Consider the following 26079-nt stretch of genomic DNA (forward strand, 5'->3'; position numbering starts at 1 on the left):
ATCGAGATGTTAAAGAAGCACTCAAGGATGATAAGGCCATTGCAGAGAAATTAAATGAATTCTTTGCATTGGTCTTCACAGCTGAGGAGCTGAGGAAGATTCCCAAACCTGAGCCATTCTTTTTAGGTGACAAATCTGAGGAACTGTCCCAGATTGAGGTGTCATTAGAGGAGGTTTTGGAACAAATTGATAAACTCAACAGTAATAAGTCACCAAGACCAGATGGTATTCATCCAAGAGTTCTGAAGGAACTCAAATGTGAAATTGCAGGACTATTAACTGTAGTCTGTAACCTATCATTTAAATCAGCTTCTGTACCAGATGAGTGGAGGATACCTAATGTGATGCCAATTTTTAAAAAGGGCTCCAGACACAATCCTGGCAATTACAGGCTAGTAAGCCTAATGTCAATTATGGGCAAATTGGTAGAAACTATAGTAAAGAACAAAATTGTCAGACACATAGATGAACATAATTTGTTGGGGAAGAATCACCATAGTTTTTTGTAAAGGGAAATCATGCCTCACCAATCTACTAGAATTCTTTGAGTGGGTCAACAAGCATGTGGACAAGGGTGATCCAGTGGATATAGTGTACTTAGATTTTCATAAAGCCTTTGACAAGGTCCCTCACCAAAGGCTCTTAAGCAAAGTAAGCTGTCATGGGATAAGAGGGAAGATCCTCTCAGGGATCAGTTACTGGTTAAAAGATAGGAAACAAAGGTTAGGAATAAATGGTCAGTTTTCAGAATGGAGGGAGGTAAACAGTGGTGTCCCCCAGGTATCTGTACTGAGACCAGTACTGTTCAACATACTCATAAACGATCTGGAAAAAGGGGTAAACAATGAGGTGGCAAACTTTGCAGATGATACAAAACTACTCAAGATAGTTAACTCCAAAGCAGACTGCAAAGAGCTACAGAGGGATCTCACAAAACTGGGTGACTGAGCAACAAAATGGCAGATGAAATTCAATGTTAATAAATGCAATATAATGTACATTGGAAAACATAATCTCAACTATACATATAAAACAGTTGGGTCTAAATTAGCTGTTACCACTCAAGAAAAAGATCTTGAAATCATTGTGGATAGTTCTCTGAAAACATCTGCTCAGTGTGCAGCGCCAGTCAAAAAAGCTAACAGAATATTGGGAATCGTCAAGAAAGAGATAGATAATAAGACCGAGAATATCATATTGCCTCTATATAAATCCATGGTACGCCCACATCTGCAATACTGCGTACAGATGTGGTCGCCCCAACTCAAAAAAAGATATATTGGAATTGGAGAAGGTTCAGAAAAGGGGAACAAAAATGAGTAGGGGTATGAAACAGCTTTCATATGAGAAAAGATTAAAGACTGGGACTTTGAAGCCTGGAAAAAAGACAACTAAGTGGGGATATGATAGAGGTCTATGAAATCATGACTGATGTGGAGAAAGTAAAGAAGGAAGTGTTATTTACCCCTTCTCATAACACAAGAACTAGGGGTCACCAAATGAAATTAATAGGCAGCAGGTTTAAAACAAACAAAAGGCAGTATTTCTTTACACAGCACACAGTCAATCTGTGGAACTCCTTGACAGAGGATGTTGTGAAGGCCATGACTATACTGGATTCAACAAAGAACTAGATACATTAATGGAGGCTAGGTCCATCGATGGCTGTTAGCCAGGATGTGCAGGGATGGTGTCCCTAGCCTCTGTTTACCAGAAGCTGGGAATCGGTGACGGGGATGGATCATTTGATGATTCCCTGTTCTGTTCATTCCCTCTGGGGCACCTGGCATTGGCCACTGTTGGAAGACAGGATACTGGGCTAGATGGACCTTTGGTCTGACCCAGTATGGCCATTCTTATGTTCTTATTAAATATATATACAAAAGCTCTGTTTTAAAGGGATTAAGGTTGAATAACTGAAATCCCCCAACTCAAGCCTTTAAAAGCAAGGATATGCCACTTTATGGGACATTTCTCCTGTACTCAAACACTCACATAGCATATTTCAAAACTTTGCATTATCACAATGAACTTCCTTCTATTCCCCAGTAGAGTGGGAAACACACTGTAGGCGAGCAGCAGACAGCACCGATTTGGTCAGCTTAATGTGCCATCTCTACATACACACACATTATACATTATTGAAAGCTTACGATGGCTACTTAACGGTGAGGTATGATGTGGAACTGTCAACTGGTGCCATTACCATAGAAAACGGGGATAAACAATGACACCCTCAACGCGTTAAAATGATCACTTTGAAATATTTGCATTCATTTCTGTTAGTTTAATGACTCTGTATTATTTCAAGAAATACAATTGTATTTCTTTGTGACCTCAAAGTATTGCAGCAACAATCTAAAAGGTAAAATCAAATCTAATAGTACATTTGTACAGGTATAATTGAAATGTAAAAGCTGGTGACATTTCTAGTCAACACCATTATCATCATCTTGTTCATTATTATGATCTCTGTCAATTATCACAGTCTTCACTGCCTCAGCATGGACACAGTTCTGTGCAGGGAAGAGTGTTCTTACTACAGACAGAGTTGTTTGTGCAGCAGCCACTACTGGCACAGGCACACATAAGATCTTGTAGAAGCTCAGATGCCATTGGGCCTTTGAAGAATACAGGAAGTAGTTCATCATCTACATTTTTTCATCCATGTTGCAATAAAGATCCAACATCTGGATTACCTATGTGTTAAGACATCCAAATCTTTGTTTTCCAAGATGCTCTTTTGACACACTTTTCAAAACTGTTCTCACATGGTGGGAGTTTGGCCAGTGACTTGTCCATTTTGCTGGCTAGATTGAGGCACAAACAATTGAGGTCTTTGTGGGTCTCCTTTTCTTTGTTGCTCTGGTCATACAGCACTATTACCAACTTCCTTGCTGCAGAAATTGTGGCTTGTTGGTCAGTCTCTCCTAATTTGGCAAGATCTCTGAATGGTAAGCTCCCTTTGTTTTGACAACATTAAACGCAGATTTTTTTCCTGGTACCAAATAGGGATGACACAGAGTCACATCCATGTACAACAGGAAGTATGTTGCAGAAGTCAGGAGTGAGTGCGTCACAAATTGTCTGCACAGGTATAGAGTGACACTTGTCAACTGTGCCAGTAATGGTGCCTGTTTCAATCCACATGTTATCTATGTGTTCCATTTTTGGAAAGTAGTGAGCAGCAAGGACCAAATCATCTGTATCAAATGACCTAATTACTATAGTTTCTTCGATACCAAGAGACCCAAAAGCTATATTGGCACATACAACATGCAGAGGCATCTTTGTGTCTGTTTCTTCCTGAGTACTGTAGAAGTCTTGGGCTTGTTGATCTTAGTAAAGCCTTTGATACTGTCTCACAAGACCCTCTCATAAACAAACTAGGGAAATGCAACCTAGACAGAGATACTATAAGGTGGGTTTAAAACTGGTTGGAAAACTGTTCCCAGAGAGAAGTTATCAGTGGTTCACAGTTATGCTGGAAGGGCATAACAAGTTGGGTCCCACAGGGATCAGTTCTGGGTCTGGTTCTGTTCAGTATCTTCTTCGGTGCTTTAGATAATGGCATAGAGAATACATGTACAAGTTTGCGGAAGATACCAAGCTGAGAGGGGTTGGAAGTGCTTTGGAGGATAGGATTAAAATTCAAAATGATCTGGACAAACTGGGAAAATGGTCTGAAGTAAATAGGATGAAATTCAATAAGGACAAATGCAAAGTGCTCCCTTTAGGAAGGAACAATCAGTTGCACACATACAAAATGGGAAATGACTGCCTGAGAAGGAGTACTGCGGAAAGGGATCTGGGGGTCATAGTGGACCACAAACTAAATAGGAGTCAACAGTGTAACACTTGCAAAAAAGGCGAACATCATTCTGAGATGTATAAGCAGGAGTGTCGTAAGCAAGACACGAGAAGTGATTCTTCTGCTCTACTTCGTGCTGATTAGGCCTCAACTGGAGTATTGTGTCCAGTTCTGGGCACCACCTTCCAGGAAAGATGTGGACAAATTGGAGAAAGTCCAGAGAAGAGCAACAAAAATGACTAAAGGTCTAGAAAACATGAGCTATGAGGGAAGATTGAAAAAATTGGGTTTGTTTAGTCTGGAAAAGAGAAGACTGAGAGGGGACACGATAACCATTTTCAAGCACATAAAAGGTTGTTACAAGGAGGACAGGGCTCTATGGGAAAAAGTTTCTGAACTGATTCCTGTGTGATTGCCCCTCCCTTGCCAGACTCAAATTTGGTCATCTTAGTCATGGCAGCAAATGTTTTGATGCCAGATTTCTTGACTGGGCTGAAGAAGCTACATGCCCCATCAGATTCAAGTGCACCTCTCTCAGATCTCTCCATTCATTCTTCACCAACATCTAGTATTTTGTGTAGAAACTCTTGTACATCTGATGTTACAGTAGATATGTTGATAAGCACCTCTGGACGGGATTTAAGGTCAAGTGGGTTTGTTATAGTGTTGATGACATGGTTGGTAAGGGCCATAACGTGCTCTTCATCCCTCTTCAGTGCAGAGGCAAGGACTTGTTTGTGGACTTTGTCTTCACTACTGCTTGTTAGACCACTTCTTTCTGTCAGAGCTTTTGCATTTCAGGGCATGTCTTGTGAGGTTCCATCTGACAAGGAGCTGACTTCTTTCTTGTCAGTCCTACAATCCCACTGCTGCCCTTTGAGTCTGCTGACAGTTTTCTCAGTTCCCATGTGTTACCTGCTAGGGTGCAATCCAGACCAGTGAAGGGTTGCGCCACCGCCTGCCCTCAAAATGCCGTGCTGATGTGGTTCTCTTGTCTGAACATTCCCAGCCAGCAGACAAGTCTGCACTGAGTGTGTGTGTTAAGACCAGGGGCGGCTCCAGGCCCCAGCACGCCACGCCAAGCCAAGCCCCAGCACGCTTCGGTGGAGCCGCAGGACCAGCGGACCCTCTGCAGACACGCCTGCGGGAGGTCCACCGGACCCGCAGGACCGGCGACCGGCAGAGCGCCCCCCCGCGGCATGCCGCCGTGCTTGGGGCGGCGAAATGTCTAGAGCCGCCCCTGGTTAAGACGCCCTGATGCAACAATTCTGATTCCAGCAGCTTGCTTGTTACACCACTGACACACTCTGGCTCCACCAGCCTTGGTTATACCTGGCACAACAACACCAGCACCTCCCAGTCTTGAATTTTCCCCAAACTGTGTGCTCTGCAAAGTCCTGCCCTCTCCTGGATCATTCAGAGAGACATTAAGATTCATTTGTTCCTTTAAAGATACAATACCTAGCAACTTGTCACATTGGAGTTAACATTCACTTTATATTAAACACAGCACTGGGTTGGTTTAGATTAGGGCTGTCGACTAATCGCAGTTAACTCATGCGGTTAACTCAAAAGAAATTAATCGCAATTTTAAAAATTAATCCCTATTAATAGCACTGTTAAACAAGAGAATACCAGTTGAAATTTATTAAATATTTTTGGATGTTCTTATACATTTTCAAATATATTGATTTCAATTACAACACAGAATACAAAGTATACAGTGCTCACTTTATATTAATATTTTTTATTACAAATATTTGCACTGTAAAAATGATGAACCAAAAGAAATGTATTTTTCAATTCATCTAATACAAGTACTGTAGTGCGATCTCTTTATCGTGAAAGTGCAGCTTACAAATACAGATTTTCTTTGTTACATAACTGCATTCAAAAACAAAACAATGTAAAACTTTAAAGCCTATAAATCCACTCAGTCCTAATTCTTGTTTAGCCAATTGCTAAGTCAAATAAGTTTGTTTACATTTACAGACGATAATGCTGCCTGCTTCTTATTTACAGTGTTACCTGAAAGTGAGAACAGGTGTTCGCATAGCAATTTTGTAGCTGGCATTGCAAGATATTTATGTGCCAGATATGGTAAACATTCGTATGCCCCTTCATGCTTCAGTCACTGTTCCAGAGGACATGCTTCCATGCTGATGACGCTTGTTAAAAAAATAATGCATTAATTAAATTTGTGACTGAACTCCTTGGGGGAGAACTGTATATCTCCTGCTCTGTTTTACCCACATTCTGCCACATATTTCATGTTATAGCAGTCTCAGATGATGATCCAGCGCATGTTGTTCATTTCGAACACTTTCACTGCAGATTTGACAAAACGCAAAGAAGGTATCATTGTGAGATTTCTAAAGATAGCTACAGCACTCAACCCAAGATTTAAGAATCTGAAGTGCCTTCCAAAATCTGAGAGGGACGAAGTATAGAGCATGATTTCAGAAATCTTAAAAGAGCAACACTCCAGTGCAGAAAATACAGAACCCAAACCACCAAAAGAGAAAATCAACCTTCTGCTGGTGGCATCTGACTCAGATGATGAAAATGAACATGTGTTGGTTCGCACTGCTTTCGATAGTTATAGAGCAGAACCCATCATCAGCATGGACGCATGTCCTCTGGAATAGTGGTTGAAGCATGAAGGGACATCTGAATCTTTAGTGCAGGGGTAGGCAACCTATGGCATGTGTGCCGAAGGTGGCACGTGAGCTGATTTTCAGTGGCACTCACACTGGCCGGATCCTGGCCACCGGTCCAGGGGGCTCTGCATTTTAATTTAATTTTAAATGAAGCTTCTTAAACATTTTAAAAACCTTATTTACTTTACCTACACTAATAGTTTAGTTATATATTATAGACTTATAGAAAGAGACCTTCTAAAAACATTACAATCTATTACTGGCACATGAAACTTTAAATTAGAGTGAATAAATGAAGACTCAGCACACCACTTCTGAAAGGTTGCTGACCCCTGCTTTAGTGCATCTGGCATGTAAATATCTTGCAACGCTAGCCACAAAAGTGCCATGTGAATGCCTGTTCTCACTTTCAGGTGACATTGTAAACAAGCAGACAGCATTATCTCCTGTAAATGTAAACAAACTTATTTTTCTTAGTGATTAGCTGAAAAAGAAGTAGGACAGAGTGGACTTATGGGCTCCAAGTTTAACATTGTTTTATTTTTTAATGCAGTCATTTTTTGTACAAAGTTGTACATTTGTAAGTTCAACTTTCATGATAAAGAGATTGCACTACAATATTTGTATTAGGTGAATTGAAAAATACTATTTATTTTTTATAATGCAAATATTTGCAATACAAAATAAATATAAAAGTGTTGTACACTTTGTATTCTGTGTTATAATTGAAATTGATACATTTGAAAATGTAGAAAACATCCACAAATATTTAAATAAATGGTATTCTATTATTGTTTAACAGTGCGATTAATTGCGATTAATTTTTTTAATTGCTTGACAGCCCTAGTTTAGATTAAAAGTAAAACAAGTTTATTAACAAAAGGAGAGAGGATTTTTTGTAAGTTCAGTATAAGGGATAGAGTCAGAAATGGTAACAAGCAAATAAAAATGAAAAATGCTTTTTAGAGACTAAAATTTAACAAGACTACAGTCTTGGTTCAGGGTAGGATTCACATCACACTGCCTTCCAGCAAGATGGCTGACCAAGCCCACTTGTCAGGATCTCCCACAAAGTACAAAGTCCTTGGTTTCTTTGTGTTCTTAGGCGAATTTGGGATTCTTTGCCCCTTTCTTTTATAGTCCAGTGAATTTTTGAAATGGATTCTTCTGAAGGTTATCCCTCAAAATAAAGTTCAGTCAAGCAGTGAGGAAGGCGACATGCAGTCTGGTGGTGAAGGAAGCTCCATGCTGGTTTCTTCCCCTGCTACTGTTTGGTAAAATGCAAATTAATCTGTTTCCTGTAATCTCCCCCCTGAGTATGATGCTGAGTGGTGTCTCCTCCCCTAGTTGGTTGATGCTCCTGTTTACGTTCTAAGTAAATGGGATTCCCACTGTCTCTTAATGTACCTTAGAAATAACTTCCAGATGGCAGAATCACATTCCTTTGGCTAAGGTGAGGTATCTTTAGCCCTGCCTGGCAGACACACTTTGATAACATAATTTCTGAAACGTCTGCAATTTTGAATTTGTCCCCTGTACATACAATATGCAATAATATTAATTATCAGTATGATATTAGCTTTCTATTGATATCTTTCAAGACATTTTTTAGATACAGGTTATGTCAGCAGTGAGTTGGGGTACACTGAGCTGAAACATAGTACCAAATATCAGTGACCCTCTTGCATTGGGATGGTGTTGGGGTCACTCCAGTCCATTCCAAGCCCCATTCAAAGAACACAGAGTCTGACACACAGCAAATTTCCCAGACTCAAAGGCACTATGTACTTCTTTCAGGGAGATTTAACATATCAAGAATGTAAATTTGTATCCATCTAGCATAGCTGGGCCTGTTTGCAGTAAAGGTGGATGGAAGGATGGCATGCTGTGTCTGTAGGTGAAGTTTCCAATCATCCCCTTGCTCTGCATGGACATTTAGAAGTAGTGTCTGCATAACCTGGAGAAAATGTTCCCAGAACTTCAATGTATGAGACTGGGCACACCTTCATGCCTGATGTTCCTCCAGCAGCAGGAGCACATACTGAGTTATAGCATCATCAAGCTCTTTAATGACATGGTAAGGACTCAATGTCTTCAGACTCTAACATCTCTTGAGTGTCAGATGTTTGCCAGACAGATGCTGGAATTATATGAGTACCACCTCCCTGCTGACACCATTTAACACAAATAATATTTCAGAACACTCAGGGTCTCAATACTAGAGTCAAGCTACACAGAGCACAATAGAATTGCTTACCAACAAGCACTTGATCTGCAGTACAACCTGCTTGCACATCAGAATCAACAAGAAGGTCGAGCAATCCTGTGTCTCTCCCAAATTTCCCAAGACATGCAATAAAACAGCACCGAGTGTGCAAAACATCCAGGCAAGTCACATTGGTACTATCATTTCATACAGCTGCTGATCCATGGTCTGAACAGCCTACTGCTGTCCTAGAGCTTCTGACGTTTCCTTACATTCAGCATTGTAATATAGACTGTGGGCATGTCAGCTGGTTTGGAATCCACAACTGCTATATATGAAACTGTTTTGTAGGTGCTCTGCTTTGTTGCAAGCTTGTGGTTGAAACCAATCCAAAATGGAATCATCTAAGTATGAAAAGAATCAACATCCTTTGGCATTGGTAGTAGTCTTAAGAGACTCCAGGAGAGATCTCTGACAGTGTCCATTTGTAGGTGACAAGAGTTTATTTCCTGAAGTACTTTTCCATGGCGAGTCGGTTCTGGACATGTTGGAGATCTTTTCAAATGCTCCACACTGCCCGAGAGAGTCTGATTCCTGGGAAAGTAACTGACCTTTCTTTCCCATGTTTCAGTGATATTTCTGTGATGCTGGGCTAATTGCAGACTGTTCTTGAAATACAATTGTAGCTATTGAATGGAAGATATCGGTTTGAGCATTGGCCTGCTAAACCCAGGGTTGTGAGTTCAATCCTTGAGGGGGCCACTTAGGGATCGGGGGCAAAATCAGTACTTGGTCCTGCTAGTGAAGGCAGGGGGCTGGACTCGATGACCTTTCAGGGTCCCTTCCAGCTCTATGAGATAGGTATATCTCCATATCCTTTCCATCAGTGGTCTCTACATTGATGTCTATACTATTCTTCTTCTTCGAGTGATTGCTCCTATGCATTCCAGTTAGGTGTGCGCGCCGTGCGTGCACGGCTCTTCGGAACATTTTTACCCTAGCAACTCCGGCGGGCCGGCTGGGCGCCCCCTGGAGTGGCGCCGCCATGGCGCTGAATATATACCCCAGCCGGCCCGTCCGCTCCTCAGTTCCTTCTTACCGCCCGTGATGGCCAGTAGGAATAGTGGAGTGCTCCCTTACCTCCACATCCCTAGCGTTTCTCCATTTCTTCAGTGTTCATAGTTTGTTAACTTAGTTTAGTTGTTAGATTAGTTGAATACGTTTAGTTAGATATAGTATAGTAAGGGAATTAGGGGGGGTTAGCCCCTCTTCTTCCACAACTGGTGCGGGCTCATGCCCAAGGCACCGGGGTTTAAGCCCTGTGCGGCTTGCCAGCGGCACATGCCCATTGGCAACCCGCACGACTCCTGCCTGCGCTGCCTCGGGGAATCTCACAGGACAGATAAGTGCCCGATCTGCATGGCGTTTAAGCCGCGCACCAGAGAGGAGCGGGACTCTCGCCTCAAGCAGCTCCTTACGGAGGTGGCTTCAACCTCCTGCGCCGTCCCCAGCGGCACCGAAATCGTCCTCAGCGCGCAGCGCACCAGCGGCACCAAGCCGCCCCGGTACCGACACTGCTCGGACTTCGCAGCCGGCACCGACGTCCTGGCACCGTTCCCTCTCTCCACCGAGGAAGCGGAAGACGGCGCACTCGGCTTCTAAGCCTCATGCTCCGGGACAGCTTACCCAGCCATCACCGGCACCTCCGGCACCGGCTGTGGTAGTGCACAAGCCGTGCACGGTTCCGTTGACTCCGGCACCTCAAGAGCCATCGAGTCCGGTACCTCCCTGCTCCCCGGTGCCAACCGCGGTGGAGCTGCATCTCCCGTCCACGCCCGAGACTTTCTCGACGGCGAGAGAGCTTATCGAGCTCACAGAGGCACCGAGCCTCCGGCCCCCGGCACCGCCGGTGCGGGCTGTTCAGTCGGTGGGCAAGCCGGCAATGATGTGGCCCCCGACCCCTGACAGACAGGATAGACGGCGCTCCAAGTCTTGGTCCCGGTCCCGATCCAGGAAACGGTCGCCGTCACGCCGATCCCGATCCCGGCACCAATCAACGTCTCGGTACCGCTCTCCGTCTCGGCACCGGTCACAGTCCCGGTACCGCTCAGCATTGCGGTACCGGTCGCACTCCCGGCGACGCTCCCGGTCCCAGTCACCGGACCGCCGGTACCGTAGGAGGTCTGGCTCCCGGTACCGTTCTCGGCACCGCGACTCCCGAAGCCGCGCCCGTCACCATCGATCGAGGTCGCGGTCATGCTCCCGGTACCGAGGCAGTCGACGGTCCCGATCTCCATCCTGGCACCGCGACGGTCAGCACCGATCCTCAGCACCGTCCGGGGACAAGCTGCCACCTTCCACGGCGCACTCCATCAGCGCCTCTGGCCCCCCGTGGCCTTCGCATCAGCCGTCAGTCGCCTCTCAGGCGGGCAGCGGAAGGGATCTTCGGACTGGCACCCAGAACCAGGACCGTGGACCACAGCAGTGGGGTTTTTGGGTCCCCTGGGCCTACCACGAGCCCCAAGGGCTCCCTTTCCCCACCAGCAGATGTGGTGGTCCAGACTCTATCCTCATCTTCCTCACCGGATGAGGCGGTGGCGGGGTCCTCTACGGCGGACCCTCCTCCGATTGACTTGCGGGCCCATCAGGACCTTCTTCGCAGGGTGGCAAAGGCTATTGACCTCCCGGTGGCGGAGGTCCCAGAGGACGACGACCCGGTGACCAACGTGATCGGAGCCGAGGCCCCGCTGCGGGTGGCCCTCCCATTCATCAGGACTATCCAGAAGAATGCCACTACTATCTGGCAGTCACCGGCGTCCGTCCCTCCTACCGCACGGGGTGTCGAACGAAAATACTCGGTCCCCCCCACCGGATACGAGTATTTGTACACCCACCCCACTCCAGACTCCCTCGTAGTGCAGTCTGTTAATGACCACGAGAGGCATGGACAGCCAGCTCCGGCGCCAAAGTCCAAGGACGCCAGGCGCATGGACCTGTTGGGCCGAAAGGTGTATTCGGCAGGGGGTCTCCAGCTCCGGATTGCCAACCAGTTGGCCCTCCTAGCTCGTTACACCTTCGACATTTTTGTGTCCCTGACTAAGTTCTCGGAGCCAATCCCGATGGCTTCCCGACAGGAGTTCTCCGCTCTTGTCGAAGAGGGCAGGAAAGCCTCCCGGTCCCCATCCAGGCTGCTCTGGACTCAGCGGACTCAGGGGCCAGAACTTTGGCCTCAAGAGTGACCATGCAGCGCATCTCCTGGCTGCAGTCCTCCACCTTGCCGCTGGAGGTGCAATATACCCTACAGGACCTCCCCTTTGAGACTCACGGTCTGTTCTCGGAGAAAACGGACTCCAGGATTCAGACCCTCAAGGATGGTCGTATCGCTATTCGCACTCTGGGTATGCACACACCGGCTACCCAGAGGCGGTCATTCCGACAACAACAGCCCTACCGGCCTTTTACCCAGGCCAGATCGCGGCCGTATAATAGTCGGCGAAACGGTCTAAACCGCCGTCGGCCATCCGGCAACAAGCGCAACCAGGCCCAGGCGTCGTCCAAGGTCCCGCAAGGGCCCAAGCAGGCGTTTTGACGGGACGCCCGAGGACGGCCCATCAGTCTCTTCCCAGGATCCTTCCCGTTTATTTTGCAACCGCCTTTCTCACTTCCTCCCGGCGTGGTCCCGAATAACGATGGACAACTGGGTACTTCATACTATCCAGCACGGGTATCGCCTTCAGTTTATTTCGCCCCCACCCTCCCACCCACCCTCCCCGTCCCTCTTCAGGGACCCCTCTCACGAGCAATTCCTCCTACAAGAGGTTGAGACTCTGTTGAGCTTGGGTGCCATAGAGGAGGTGCTGCACGATATGCATGGCAGGGGATTTTATTCCCGATATTTTCTCATCCCCAAGGCGAAGGGAGGTCTACGACCTATACTAGACCTCCGAGAGCTCAACAAGTACCTGGTCAAGCTCAAGTTTCGCATGGTAACCCTGGGGACCATCATTCCCTCCCTGGATCCGGGAGACTGGTTTGCCGCCCTCGATATGAAGGACGCATACTTCCATATCGCGATTTACCCGCCCCATCGACGCTACCTGCGGTTCGTGGTCAACAGCGCGCACTACCAGTTTGCGGTGCTGCCCTTCGGCCTGTCCACCGCGCCGAGGGTCTTCACCAAGTGCATGGCAGTAGTTGCTGTAGACCTCCGCTGTCGTCGCATTCACGTCTACCCGTATCTCGACGACTGGCTGGTTCGCGGACCATCCCGACAACTGGTAGCAGATCAAATGTCCGAAATACTATCCCTGTTTCGGGTACTGGGCCTTCTCGTCAATGCCGAGAAGTCCTCTTTGACTCCATCGCAGAGAGTGGAGTTCATCGGAGCGGTCCTCGACTCCACGCTGGCCAGGGCCTGCCTCCCTCGACCTCGGCACCAGACGATGGTCTCCATCATCCGAGACCTGCACACCTTTCCCACTACAACAGTTCAGTCCTGCCTACGCCTCCTGGGTCACATGGCATCCTGCACGTTCGTCACCGCGCACGCGAGACTGCGCCTTCGCCCATTTCAATCCTGGCTGGCGTCAGTGTATCGCCCGCACCGCGACTCCATAGACATGGTAGTCACAGTCACGAAACCGACCCTCAACTCCCTCAACTGATGGCTGGACCCACAGGTTGTGTGTGCAGGAGTTCCGTTCCACCCCCCTCACCCATCCGTCACCCTCACCACGGATGCCTCGGCGTTGGGATGGGGGGCCCACCTGGGCGACCTTCACACCCAGGGTCTCTGGTCGCCCCAGGAGCTCTCCCTCCACATCAACGTCAGGGAGCTGCGAGCAATCCGCTTGGCGTGCCACACCTTCCGCGCCCATCTGCAAGGCCGATGTGTGGCGGTGTTCACGGACAACACGACGGCGATGTTCTATGTGAACAAGCAGGGCGGAGCCCGCTCCTCCCCGCTCTGCAAGGAAGCGATGCTCCTGTGGGACTTCTGCGTGACCCACTCGATTCGTCTGGAAGCGTCCTTTCTTCCAGGAGCGCAGAACACACTGGCCGACCATCTCAGCAGGTCGTTCCTCTCCCACGAGTGGTCCCTCCGCCCAGATGTGGTGCACACAATTTTCCGGAGGTGGGGGTTTCCCCAGATAGACCTGTTTGCCTCCAAGGAGAACAGGAAGTGCCACCTGTTTTGTTCATACCAGGGTCGCTCCCCAGGCTCCCTGTCGGACGCATTCCTGTGCTCCTGGACGGATCACCTCCTCTATGCCTTCCCTCCGTTCCCGCTCATACACCGGGTGCTACTCAAACTTCGGAGGGACAGGGCCCACGTAATATTCGTCGCTCCGGCCTGGCCGAGGCAGCACTGGTACACCCTGCTGCTCGAGCTCTCCGTTCGGGATCCTGTTCCCCTTCCGTTATGGCCGGACCTCATCACACAGGACTTAGGCAGACTCTGCCACCCGAACCTACAGTCCCTCCATCTTACAGCTTGGTACCTGCGTGGTTGACCCACGCAGAGAGGGGCTGTTCGGCGGCAGTACAGCAAGTCCTACTTGAAAGCAGGAAGCCTTCCACTCGCTCCACCTACCTCGCGAAATGGAAGCATTTTGCGCACTGGTGTGATCAGCGCGGCCTTAATCCCTTCCTAATCCCTATCCCTACAATCCTGGACTACCTCTGGTACCTTAAAAAACAAGGACTCGCGGTCTCCTCCTTGAAGGTGCACCTGGCAGCCGTGTCCGCCTTTCACCCATCCATGGGAGGTCGGTCCATCTTCTCCAACCAGATGGTTTCCCGCTTCCTTAAAGGCCTGGACCGCTTGTACCCGCCGGTGCGGTGTCCTACCCCGACCTGGGATTTAAATCTCGTTCTGGCCAAGCTTATGGGACCGCCCTTCGAGCCTCTGGCCACGTGCTCTCTGCTCTACCTCTTCTGGAAGACAGCCTTCCTAGTCGCGATTACATCGGCAAAACGAGTTTCTGAGCTCCGTGCATTAACGGTTAGCCCACTATACACCGTATTCCACGGAGACAAGGTGCAGCTGCGGCCTCACCCGGCCTTCCTCCCTAAGGTGGTGTCGCCCTTCCACCTCAATCAGGAGATCTTCCTCCCGGTCTTCTTCCCGAAGCCGCATGCCTCACCTCGCGAGCAGCAGCTTCACACCCTCGACGTCCGCAGGGCCCTCGCTTTTTATATCGAGCGTACGAAGCCCTTCCGGCGTTCGCCACAGCTGTTTGTAGCAGTTGCCAACCGCATGAAAGGCAAGCCGGTCTCCTCGCAGCGGATTTCCTCCTGGGTAACGGCATGTATCCGGACATGCTACGAGCTTGCTCGCGTGCCACCAGGCCGCCTTACCGCTCACTCGACGAGGGCGCACGCCTCGTCGGCCGCCTTCCTGGCCCAGGTCCCCATCCAGGACATCTGTAGAGCGGCCACCTGGTCTTCTGTACACACCTTCGCTTCCCACTACGCATTGGTGCAGCAATCTAGAGACGATGCAGCCTTCGGCTCCGCAGTCTTGCACTCTGCCACGTCTCACTCCGACCCCACCGCCTAGGTAAGGCTTGGGAATCACCTAACTGGAATGCGTAGGAGCAATCACTCGAAGAAGAAAAGACGGTTACTCACCATAGTAACTGTTGTTCTTCGAGATGTGTTGCTCCTATCCATTCCAGACCCGCCCTCCTTCCCCACTGTCGGAGTAGCCGGCAAGAAGGAACTGAGGAGCGGACGGGCCGGCTGGGGTATATATTCAGCGCCATGGCGGCGCCACTCCAGGGGGCGCCCAGCCGGCCCGCCGGAGTTGCTAGGGTAAAAATGTTCCGAAGAGCCGTGCACGCGCAGCGCGCACACCTAACTGGAATGGATAGGAGCAACACATCTCGAAGAACAATAGTTACTATGGTGAGTAACAGTCTTTTTTCCTTCACTGATGAGATTACCACTAGCGTGAAATGGGATAATTCCATTTGGAGTGAATACTCCTCCCTGGAGACTTTCTACTTCGGGTTTTGCAGCACGAGTGATGAATCGTTTCAGCTCATCATAAATGATGCAGACTCCATGAAGGTTTACTATGTTAATTACATTTTGAGACCCAGACTCATGGTGTAGCCTTGCAAGATGACAAAAAACGAAAAAAATCTTTGAATACATTGTCATTTCGTAGTAGTACTGTTTGAGCAGTAAACACCACATTAAGGTGTTGAAATTAACTCTACAGTAAAAACTGTAGTCGTAGTCAGGTTGCCATGTTTCTGGCACTGTGCAAAAAAGGACACTTTCTTATTTTGGGTACCATTGTTTCACCTCGCCTAAAGCTTACAGCACCACTTGACAAGTCCACATCATACCTTGTCTAAACATATATAAAATAAGCTTTAAAATGATATCTGGTGTGTGTAGGGTGGATATACAAATCTCCAAAAATATAGCCCTTCTTGAAGACTTGCCACAGGCATACTACACCCAGTAGTGTAAAAATTAAATGATGGCCCCCCAGCACACCCACAAACACATCACACACCTGACCTGAGCCCCTAGATCAGCGCTGAATATTTGCTTTGGTTGTAGTAAAGGTGTGGCATTGCATTGTGAGGGGGGTGAATGTGTAGTGTGTTTCCTTCTCTGCTGGGGACAGAAGGAAGTTTACTGCAGAGTCAGCCCCTGCACTCAAGGAGCTCTTAACCTAATCCCTTTAAAGCAATTAATGAAAGGAGATGCCCCTCATGCAGAGTGGGTGAATAAATGCTGCTGAGGGACCTCCCATTCCCAGTACCCTATTTCTTGGATCTAAACTGTCGTCCCTACTGCAGCATTAACATTGAATGCTTTATTTGGAAAATAACCACTGGGCATTGCATTGTTCCCATCATATTGGGAAGTAGCCAGATGTGCTGGTGGGTATAATGCAGTACCATCCCCAACACCGAATGCTCAGCACAAAACTTCCTAATTCTGTGGCCTAATGGATAAGGCATCTGACTTCAGATCAAACGATTGAGTGTTTGGATGTCTACATTGCATTGTAAACCCAGGTCTGTGGGACCTGGGCATGTGGACTTCTTGTTTCCAAGCCAATGCTTGAGCGTCCACACTGCATTGTAAACCTGGGCTTACAGTTGCTGGCACCCAAGTCTTTTAGCTGTGCTAATGTGTCCATACTGCACTACGCATACCTTCTGACTTGGGTCTGTGGCTTGAGCTACATTCATACTGCCAGATGACAGGGCTCGGACCGAATCACAGTGGGACTTAGGCTGTGACCCATCCCCCAGTAGAGTGTTAGGACCTAGGTCCTGAGTGCTCACTAACCCAAGTCAGATTGATTTGTGTGTGGATAGAAGGGGGTCTTGGGTCAAACCTGAGTCAGATGCCAGGCGGTATAGACATTCCCTTTTTGGAGGTCAGACTAGAGCTAATGGTCCATTCTGGACTTAAAAAATCTATTAATAATTCTGACACGCCTCCATTATCATGACAATTTCCAAGGGACTCCTGACTCAGAAAACTCCCACATTCTTTCTTCAGCTTTCCCCGGAGCTTTTACATAGCATTCCAGTTCCACAGCATTCTTGGGCATTTGGCTGCCAATTAAAGGCCCTTCTTGCTATGGGTTTAAAGACCCTTGAGGTGGAGTATGTCCTTGTCTGCTTGCTACCTCTCCATGGCTGTGTCTGCACTGACAGAGAGCCTGTAATTCACCATATTTTAGCTCCCCCCACTCCCAAATCAGATGACATGGCACCACCACAGACACCTGAGCTCAGTCTGCTCTGCAGCTTTCTGTGTTACTACCACAAGAGGCGGTGCACTTCTGGAGAACCATGTCTCCTCTGTTTGCCAGAGTTGGCTCAGTCTTAGGTGCAGTGTAACAGTGATCAGGGGCCAGGGCTCAGGTCTCCCTCCAAGGGGACCCCATGTACAACTCCATGAGCTGCTTGGTAGACAGAGGTTTAGGTTGCCCTTCAGTCTCACTGTATTTCTTATATTGCACAATGCAGATTGTATCACTTTCTGTCTAATCTTCTGTCTTCTGCTTCTTTCCAGTTCTCCGGTGTGTGTTCCCACCACCACCCACTTTGCTTGGCCTTCCCCCATGCCCTCTGCCATCAGTGCCCTGTTAGGATGCACACCCATACCCACATGCTGGTCCCTGGCGCCTGGTGGGACATGAGCACCCCTGGACTCCTCTGCTTGTGTACCCTGTGAGGCTCGACCCCTCCCCTCCCCAGTCACTGCCATGTGTCCCCTGTCAGGACACCCCCACACACCTCCATTGGCACGCATGTCTAGGATGGGTGTGTTTGAAAGGTCACGGGCACACGCCAGTGGGGGAGAAGTGTGTCCACAAAGGAACGATACACATCTTTTGAACCCCCTCCACTGCTCTGAAGCACACAGATGCCCTCTTATGAACACACTTTTCCCTGATGTGTGCCTGTGCCATTTTGGATACACATGCATCCAGCATATGGCAAACACAGCCCTCCCTTGGGCGCCTGTCCACTGTCCTGGACCCCCTTCCCTTTCTGACACCCTCTCCCCCCCTCAGCATGCATCCATCCTGTTTGCCTCACCCCCTCCCACTTGTGTAAGCACCTCCCCATGTCTGGCGTGCCTGCCATGTCTAGTCTCTCCCACCCAATGCATACCAGCCGAGGGCAGAAGTCAGAGTCTAGCCGCTGGGGTTGGGAAGGGCCATCCCCATGGGCAGGTTATTCCTGACTTGCACACCAGGGTGTTCTTGCCCCACTCTCTGAAGCAGCTGGTGCTGGCCAGGCTCAGAGACGGGAGCCTGGTCTGATCCCAGCCAATACCTGCATCAGTCCTTCACTCCTCCTCTCTCCAGGGTACATTCCAATCTCTTTTTTCTCTCTCTTTCTTTCTCTCTCTGTGGTCGCCTGCTATGATGTTCATCACTACTATCTTCTCCTCCTCCCCCTCCTCCTCCTCAGATCCTCCACTCTTGAAGACAGTATTAAACAGTACGAGCAGGATCTGGCCAGGAAGCTCTACCAGTCCCGACAGCGGGCACCTGCACCAGGGGCCAGGCCAGCTCAGGTGTCTAGCCCAGGGCAGAGTCACGTCTCAAGAACCCCTGGGTCAGGAAGTCAATCCAGGTGTGCACAGCCCCTGCTCCTCCAGTTGCATGTTACACAATCCCTATCTGTATTCCTGCCTCCTACTGCAGCCATCTCTGCTGCTGCTCTAGGAGTGGGGAGAAACACCCACCTCCTGCTGCAGTGTGCTAGTGCCCATTGCCCCCTGGTTCTGCAGGCTGATGGCAGTTATCTAACCAATGAGAGGGAGAAGGTCTCCAGCTTGGGGAGCCTCCGCTGCTAAGTGCAGAGCCCATCCTGCCGTTGTCAGTTCTGAATTTCACAAATGCCAGAAGAGGGGCAGGTTGCAGCGGCACTGATGGAGTGGGGGGAGATCAGAGTGCCTGAAATAACCCTCATGCCCTTGCGGTTTATACCTGCAATTCCCCTTCCTCCTCCTGGCCTGGATGATTCCCTGTTACATCCCCAGGCACCTCTGGAGAGCCCTGCAGCTTCTCACTTGGGTGTGCGGCGCGCGGCTAGGTCTATCCCAGATTCACACGTGTGTGTGTCAGGAGGAGGTTAATGGCTAATCATAGCAAATTCAGCTGTTTTCTGAATTCTCTCCTACACTGACTTTCTTTGTCTGTCACAACATATCCTCACCCTCTCCACAGAGGGAACATGGGAGCCAGTGCTCTGTCCCTGCCCTCTGACATTCAGCTCCAGACCCATGAGCTGGCTGCCAGGCACAGAAGAAGGCATTACTCATAATTCTCTTCAGTGATGCTGATGTCCACTTTCTCCCCGCTCCTCTGAGGCAGGATGAAGTCTCTGGAGCAGGATGCCCTCAAAGCCCAGATGGTGATTGCCAAGTCCAAGGAGGGGAAGAAGCGCAGCACACTGGAACAGCTGGCTGAATCGCCTTCACCTGCTCCCACCCCCTCCCCAACGCTTCCAGAAGGTACTGTGCACCACGGCTTCCTGGGAGTGGGGATAGAGGCCAACATCTGTGCGCTAGCCAGGACTCTTCCAGATGTCCCAGACACAGTCCCATTGAGAGTGAATTCCCCATTTCTTCTAGGCTGAGGGGGCACTTCTAGGGCTGGGCTGGAATCTTTCAGCTAGGATAGTCCTGGCTTGTATGATACTGACAGAGTCAGACCCCTTTGCCATGTTATTCTCCAGGGAACCCAAGCCCGAGAAACAGGAGAGAGAAATGACCGTGTGGCTGGGCGGCTTGGCATAGCCCTTTATAGCGCTTAGGCGTGCTGCCAAAGGGGAAGGGGTACATAATGCATTCCTCACTAACCAGTGCTTCTGCCTCTTCTTTTGCAGATTGCAGCCCCAGGAATGTCACTTCACCAGGGAGGCTGGTAGGAGTTGCTGCCAACTCTCTGTCTTATCTCTAAACCTGGGATACCCACCCACTGACCCTCCCGCGAGCCAGGGAGGGGAGAATGACCCGTATGTCTGGGATGTGGGATCCTCACTCACAGACTCATCCCAGACCTGGGGCCACGACACAGGCCATGAGAGTGAGCTGCCTGGCCTCATGTCCTTAGCCATGCCTGTTGCTGAGAGGCCCAGTTTCACAGCTGAGATTTGGTCTCATTTCCCTAGGTTCTCATTTTACGTGTCTGTGAACCCTTCCGTTCCCACACGTTCCATTTCCATCCCCTCTGCTTCTTCAGCTCAGCCTCTGCGTTTTACCCTCAGCAAGCCTTTCACACCTGAGACACCTTCTACAAGCCTCACAATACCTGCTCCCAGCTGTTGTGGTTGTTTTTTTCATTACTTCAAGTGGCCCCAGCTGAGATCAGTGCTGGGCACTTTACACACACACTGAGAGACAGAGCTCACTGAGTACAAAGACAAGACAAAGGGTAGAGGGAAACCGAGGCACAGAGAAGGGAAGAGGCTTGCCCCCGATCACAGAGTAGAACTAGGAATATATGGAGGTTTAAAATCCTGGCCCCAATGAACTCCATGTGAGTTTGCCATTGATTTCAGTGGAACCTGGATTTTCCCCAGTTCAGTGTGTGATCCAGTAGACCACACTGTATATGCCCAGGGTTTTAGGACACTCCTGTCCTTTACTGGCCCTGAGCCTCAGCGCATGAAGGATTATATCCCAGAGATGACTTGCTGCAGTAGACGATTGTTCATGCAGGTCCTGGTGCAACCCTCTGCTTGCTGCTGATCCCTCGCTCACTCTCTCTTTCTCTCTCTCTCTTCTCTTGCTGTCCCTTCCAGTCCATGTCTGAAAAGAAGTTTGACTACCGGGAATTTGCCGCTATTCCTTCTTCCAAACCTGTTTACGAAATTCAGGTATAAGCTGCATGCAGAATTCCTGTCTTCACGCAATTGCCAACTAAGCAATCAGGGTCTGGTTCTGGTTGGCTTGCCCTCACCTGAAGCTCTGTTATGTGACTTAGAGGTCTAATAGGGGGTCCCTCAGGGTGGGGATGTGTACTGTGGGTGAAATGTCTTTGGAACATGGCAGAATCATGGTGTACGTCATGGAAAGAGTGTGAATCTGGCTCCCCAGCCTGGATCCCATCCCACCTCCTGGGACATCTAGAGACCAGGTCATTAATTCATTGTTCTTAGCAATCATGCCAAAGGGTCTCTGCAGCTCCTTCTATGGGTGGAGCTGAGACAAACGGGGCTGCTGATGCAGTCTCCCTGACTCGCCTGGGATTAAATGGAAGCCTGACTAGCTGACATGCTCGTGGCCTTTGGGCATCTTCAAGAAACTGAGCTGTATTCCACAGAACATGTCTCCCTCACTAGTGACCTTGAAGATCTCCCTTCTAAGTAAGAATCATTCATAAAGGACCATTGTGATGGGTGATGCCAAGGCTTCCCAGGAGTTTCTTCTCCAGCTGACTAGGAATGAAAAGTTCCTCTTGCCTAGTACAGGAGAAGCCTCACAATCTACTGGATGTTTGTGCACAACTAGCAGTTGTTGCAGCTGCAGCTTCCGTGGAAAACCAGAGAGTTTATGCCAAGCAGAACTCCAATTTACCTTTCCACCCTCTGTTCCCCAGACTCTTTAGCTGAGGCAGCTACTGCTAATGAGAGATCTGGTACCACTCTGGACCTGACAAGGAACCACAGAAACAGAATTATTGAGACAGGAAACTAGTCCTCAGAGCCCTTTCTATGCAGGATGCAGTGGTGTGGCATGAGTAGTGACCTCCCTCTGAGCTGTAAGAGCAATTCATGAGTTACTCATTTTAGCGATTCGCTGATCCATCAGTTCAAGCTCTTTATTACAAGCAGTCAGATGGGATTGTGGAAAAATCAATCCAAATAACAAACAGATGGATTTTTTTAAAACCTTGTGGATTTAAAACATCCGTTGTTAGCACTGTTAAAATATCACCACACACCTCCCAGTGCTTTTAGGGTTACCAAACAGGGGACTTGCGGGCAAAAACCTTGGTGCCAACATCTGACAAACTGTTTGAGTGAGAGACTGTTGACCCTGACATAATTAACAAATAGCTAAGCACCAGGGAACTAGAACAGAAGAAATGTTAGGACAAGAATGCCAAACAGTTATTCCATTGCAAGTAGGAGGAGTATTGACTTCAAACCAGAATGTGGCTGACAACCTGCCAAGGAATAGCTGTACCAGCAGCACCAATGTTACAAACCCTGAGGGTCAGTCCTATGCAAGGAACTTGAGACATCTCCACAAAGCCAAAGAGGACACTAGAGCTCTGCTTTCTGAGGATCTCCAGAATGCTGCTCACAGAAGGAACACACCCCCAGCCAGTCACTGACAGTGAAATATCAGGGACAGCAAACAGGCTCCAGGTGACAGATCCACCTCAGCAGCTGAACAGACCACTGCAGAGAAACTGAGCAGTGCTCATGTGGTCAGAGCCATCGGGCCTCAGAGATAATAGTTATGGACAGCTGTCTGTAGCAGAGAATAATCCTCTCATCCGTGCTGTGTTAGGTCATCTCCCCAGCCACCAGCCTCGGTGTTTCTGTCTGGGTGTGTCATTAACAAGCTGTTTGTCTGGGGTGCCTGTTTTGGCTGATATTAGGGTTAATTCACATTGATTTTCAAAAAGGAAGATGTAACAGTAGTCCCCAGGGGTATTACCTTTGTTACTCTGGCCCAGGATGGGGTGGGAGCCAGCAAATGAAGAGTAGTTTCCCAGCACTTATTTATTACAGCGGTAATTAATCTGTTATCAGGAGGCAAAGCTCTCCGGCCCAGGAGTCTCACCGTTCATCCCCCAGAGCTAGACTGGCATTAGCAGAGCTCAAGGTAGCTGCTATGGGTTTGGTCTATACTGTTATTCAGGTTATCCCTTAGTTACAATTTTGGCCAGTCTCAGATGGTTACTGCTCTGTAGTCTCTAAATGTCTTCATTGTGCACACAGGCACAAATCATTTTCAGACACCTGGGCCAGATGAAGAGAGGGGGACAGAAATGTAAGTGCTGATGTTGGGAAATCACTGCTGAAACAGACTAATCATTCATAAAATCAAAGGACTGGAAGGGATCTCCCTAGCTCATCTAGTCCAGTCCCCTGCACTCATGGCAGGACTAAGTATCTACACCATCCCTGATAGGTGTTTGTCTAACCTGCTCTTAAAAACCTCCAATGATAGATATTCCACAACCTCCATAGGCAATTTATTCCAGTGCTTAACCACCCTGACAGTTAGGAAGTTTTTCCTAATGTCCAACCTAAACCGCCCTTGCTGCAATTTAAGCCCATTGCTTCTTGTCCTAGCCTCAGAGATTAAGAAAAACAAATTTTCTCCCTCTTCCTTGTAACCACCTTTTACATCCTTGAAAACTGTTATCATGTCCCCTCTCAGTCTTCTCTTTTCCAGACTAAAGAAACCTAATTTTTTCAATCTTCCCTCAGAGGTCATGTTTTCTAGACCTTTAATCAGTTTTGTTGCTCTTCTCTGGACTTTCTCCAGTTCGTACACATCTTCCCTGAAATGTGTTGCCCAGAACTGGATACAATACTCCGGCTGAGGTCTAATCAGTGCAGAGTAGAGCAGAAGAATTACTTCTTGTGTCTTGCTTACAACATCCCTGCTTACACATCCCAGAATGATGTTCACTTTTTTTGCAACAGTGTTACACTGTTGAATTATATTTAGCTTGTGATCCACTATGACCCCCAGATCCCTTTCCACAGTACTCCCTCCTAAGCAGTCATTTCCCATTTTGTATGAGTACAACTGATTGTTCTTCTTCGACTACTTGCTCATGTCGATTCCATTATAGGTGTGCATGCGCCCACATGCATGGCCCTCAGAGACTTTTGCCTTAGCAGTACCCGTGGGGCCGGCTATGGCGCCCTCTGGAGTGCCGTGCTCATGGTGCAGTATATCAGGCCCTGCCGGCCCTGCGCCTTCTCAGTTCCTTCTTACCGCCCATGGTGGTCAGTCGGAGCGCTTCCGTCCCTTGCTTCGCAAGTAGTCAGCATTTTTTCTTTGTCTGTTTAGCCTTGTGCTTCTCTGTAAATAGTTGTAAGTGTTAAGTGTTTAGTTAGATAGTGTCCCAGCAGGGACTTTGCCCCCGACGAGGCATACCCCGATCTCCAGGTTTCACGCCCTGCTTGTCCTGTAACAGGCCTATGCCTGTTAGTGACCCGCACGAGAGTTGTTCGCAGTGCCTCGGGGAAACCCATATAAAGGAGCGCTGCTGTATCTGCCAGAACTTTCGTCCACAGACCCAGAAGGAGCACGACAGCCACCTCAGGGCCCTCTTGATGTAGGCTGCTCTGCATCCAGCTTCAGAGCCAGCATGGCCCAAATTGGAGCCCAGTGCTTCAACTTCGGTGCGTAGCACACTTCCAGCACTGGGGTCCTCCCGGCACCCATCACTGTCACCGGTGCCGAAGAAGAAGCCTAAGAAGATGGCACTAGCCAAGCCCGACCAGGGGATTGTGGGCAAAGGACCCTGTTTGGGCCTTATGCCCACTCCAGACCCGTTGAAGCGTTCAGCCACGAGGGGTTCCTCCCTCAGAAAGGACCCGCCACCAACTCTGGTCTCCGGAGCCAAGACAGAGCCAGAGGTCACCACGTTCTTGCTCTCCACATCAGCCCAGGTCTCCGGCTAGTCATTATGAGTCGCCAGCACTGCGCTCTTGATCTCCGTCGTCGCGCAGAGGTTCACCCAGGCATCGTCGATCACCCCGGTACCAGTCCTTGTCCCACCATCGGTCACCATCACTGAGACCTTGAGGGCACTCCCCGACGCTACTCCCCCTACCCCTGGCACTGGTCAGACTGGTCCAAGCACCGGTCTCCAGCAACAACCATGATCCATCAGACTCAAGGCTCCACAGCCCTTCCCTGGTCGCCGCAGGGAGACAACTTCACAGACTCGGAGGCACAATCCAGTCCCTCGCCCAGACAGCATGAGTGGGCTCCAGAAGGTGCATCAGTGGCGTTGGTGCTGACCTGGCACCAAAGCCAGTGGCCGTCCCAATGGCCGTATTGGAACACATGGGGCGTTCCTGTCATGCTGGTGCCCCACTCCCATCAGCCCTCAGTTGCCGCATCAGACAGACCACAGGCGGTGCCCCCAGCATCTGCGGCTCTGGGCTCGGTGCAGGACGTCCCGGAAACCGCCTCGGGTGAGGAGCCAGTACACACCCCAAGGCCACCCTCCCCCAAGGCCACACCACCTAGCCCCCCCCAGCCATCCACTCATCTTCTTCCTCCCCAGACAAAACGGTAGCGGAACCTCCAGAGCTAGCCCACCGGAAGATTTCCGCCAGCACTAGGCTGTGCTCCACAAGGTGGTGGCTAAATTGTTCCTCCAAGTGGAGGAGCAGACGGACATGCTTTTTAATGTGCTCTCTGCATCAGCCCCAACCCGGGTTGCGCTCCTGGTTCACGATAGGATCCTGAATATCGCCAAGGCCATCTGGCAGACCGCGTCCTCCATCCCGCCCACCTCGAAAAGGGCGGAAACAAGCACTTTGCCTCCACAAAGGGGTTTGAGTACTTATATACTTATCCACCATCGGGTTCATTGGTTGTGTCGGTGGCCAATGAACGGGACAAACAGGGCCCCACCAGTTCTACTCCTAAGAATAAAGAGGCAAAAAAACAACTTATTCGGCTGAAAGATTTATTCTATGGCTACCCTCCAATTTTGGGTGGCAAATCACCAGGCCCTCTTGAACCACTATAATTTTAACATCTGGGGCTCTCTCCTCAAGTTCAAGGATTCCATGTCCCATGAAGCGACCCAGGAATTTGCCACCCTGGCGAAGGAAGGGACCGTGGCAGCTCCAGTCTTCTTTCCAGATGGCTCGGGACACCACCGATTCAGCTGCCCTAGAGGTCTCTTCACC

General features: G+C 49.2%; 1 protein-coding gene across 28 annotated transcripts in view; it reads left to right on the forward strand.

Annotated features, from left to right (window-relative positions):
- SCRIB (scribble planar cell polarity protein) overlaps nt 1-26079 on the forward strand; it is a 212951-nt gene that overhangs the window by 169276 nt on the left and 17596 nt on the right. For 24 of the 28 annotated variants that reach the window (XM_039521983.1, XM_039521984.1, XM_039521992.1 and 21 more), the window contains 4 exons: nt 18640-18804; nt 19548-19687; nt 20062-20099; nt 20980-21054. In XM_039521983.1, coding sequence (XP_039377917.1) covers nt 18640-18804; nt 19548-19687; nt 20062-20099; nt 20980-21054 — 418 coding nt within the window. The remainder of the gene's footprint in view (nt 1-18639; nt 18805-19547; nt 19688-20061; nt 20100-20979; nt 21055-26079) is intronic. The other 4 variants (XM_039521998.1, XM_039521990.1, XM_039521996.1 and 1 more) reach the window with 2 other exon arrangements.

The sequence above is a fragment of the Mauremys reevesii genome, linkage group 2 (assembly GCF_016161935.1).
Source record: "Mauremys reevesii isolate NIE-2019 linkage group 2, ASM1616193v1, whole genome shotgun sequence".
Lineage (NCBI taxonomy): Eukaryota > Metazoa > Chordata > Testudines > Geoemydidae > Mauremys > Mauremys reevesii.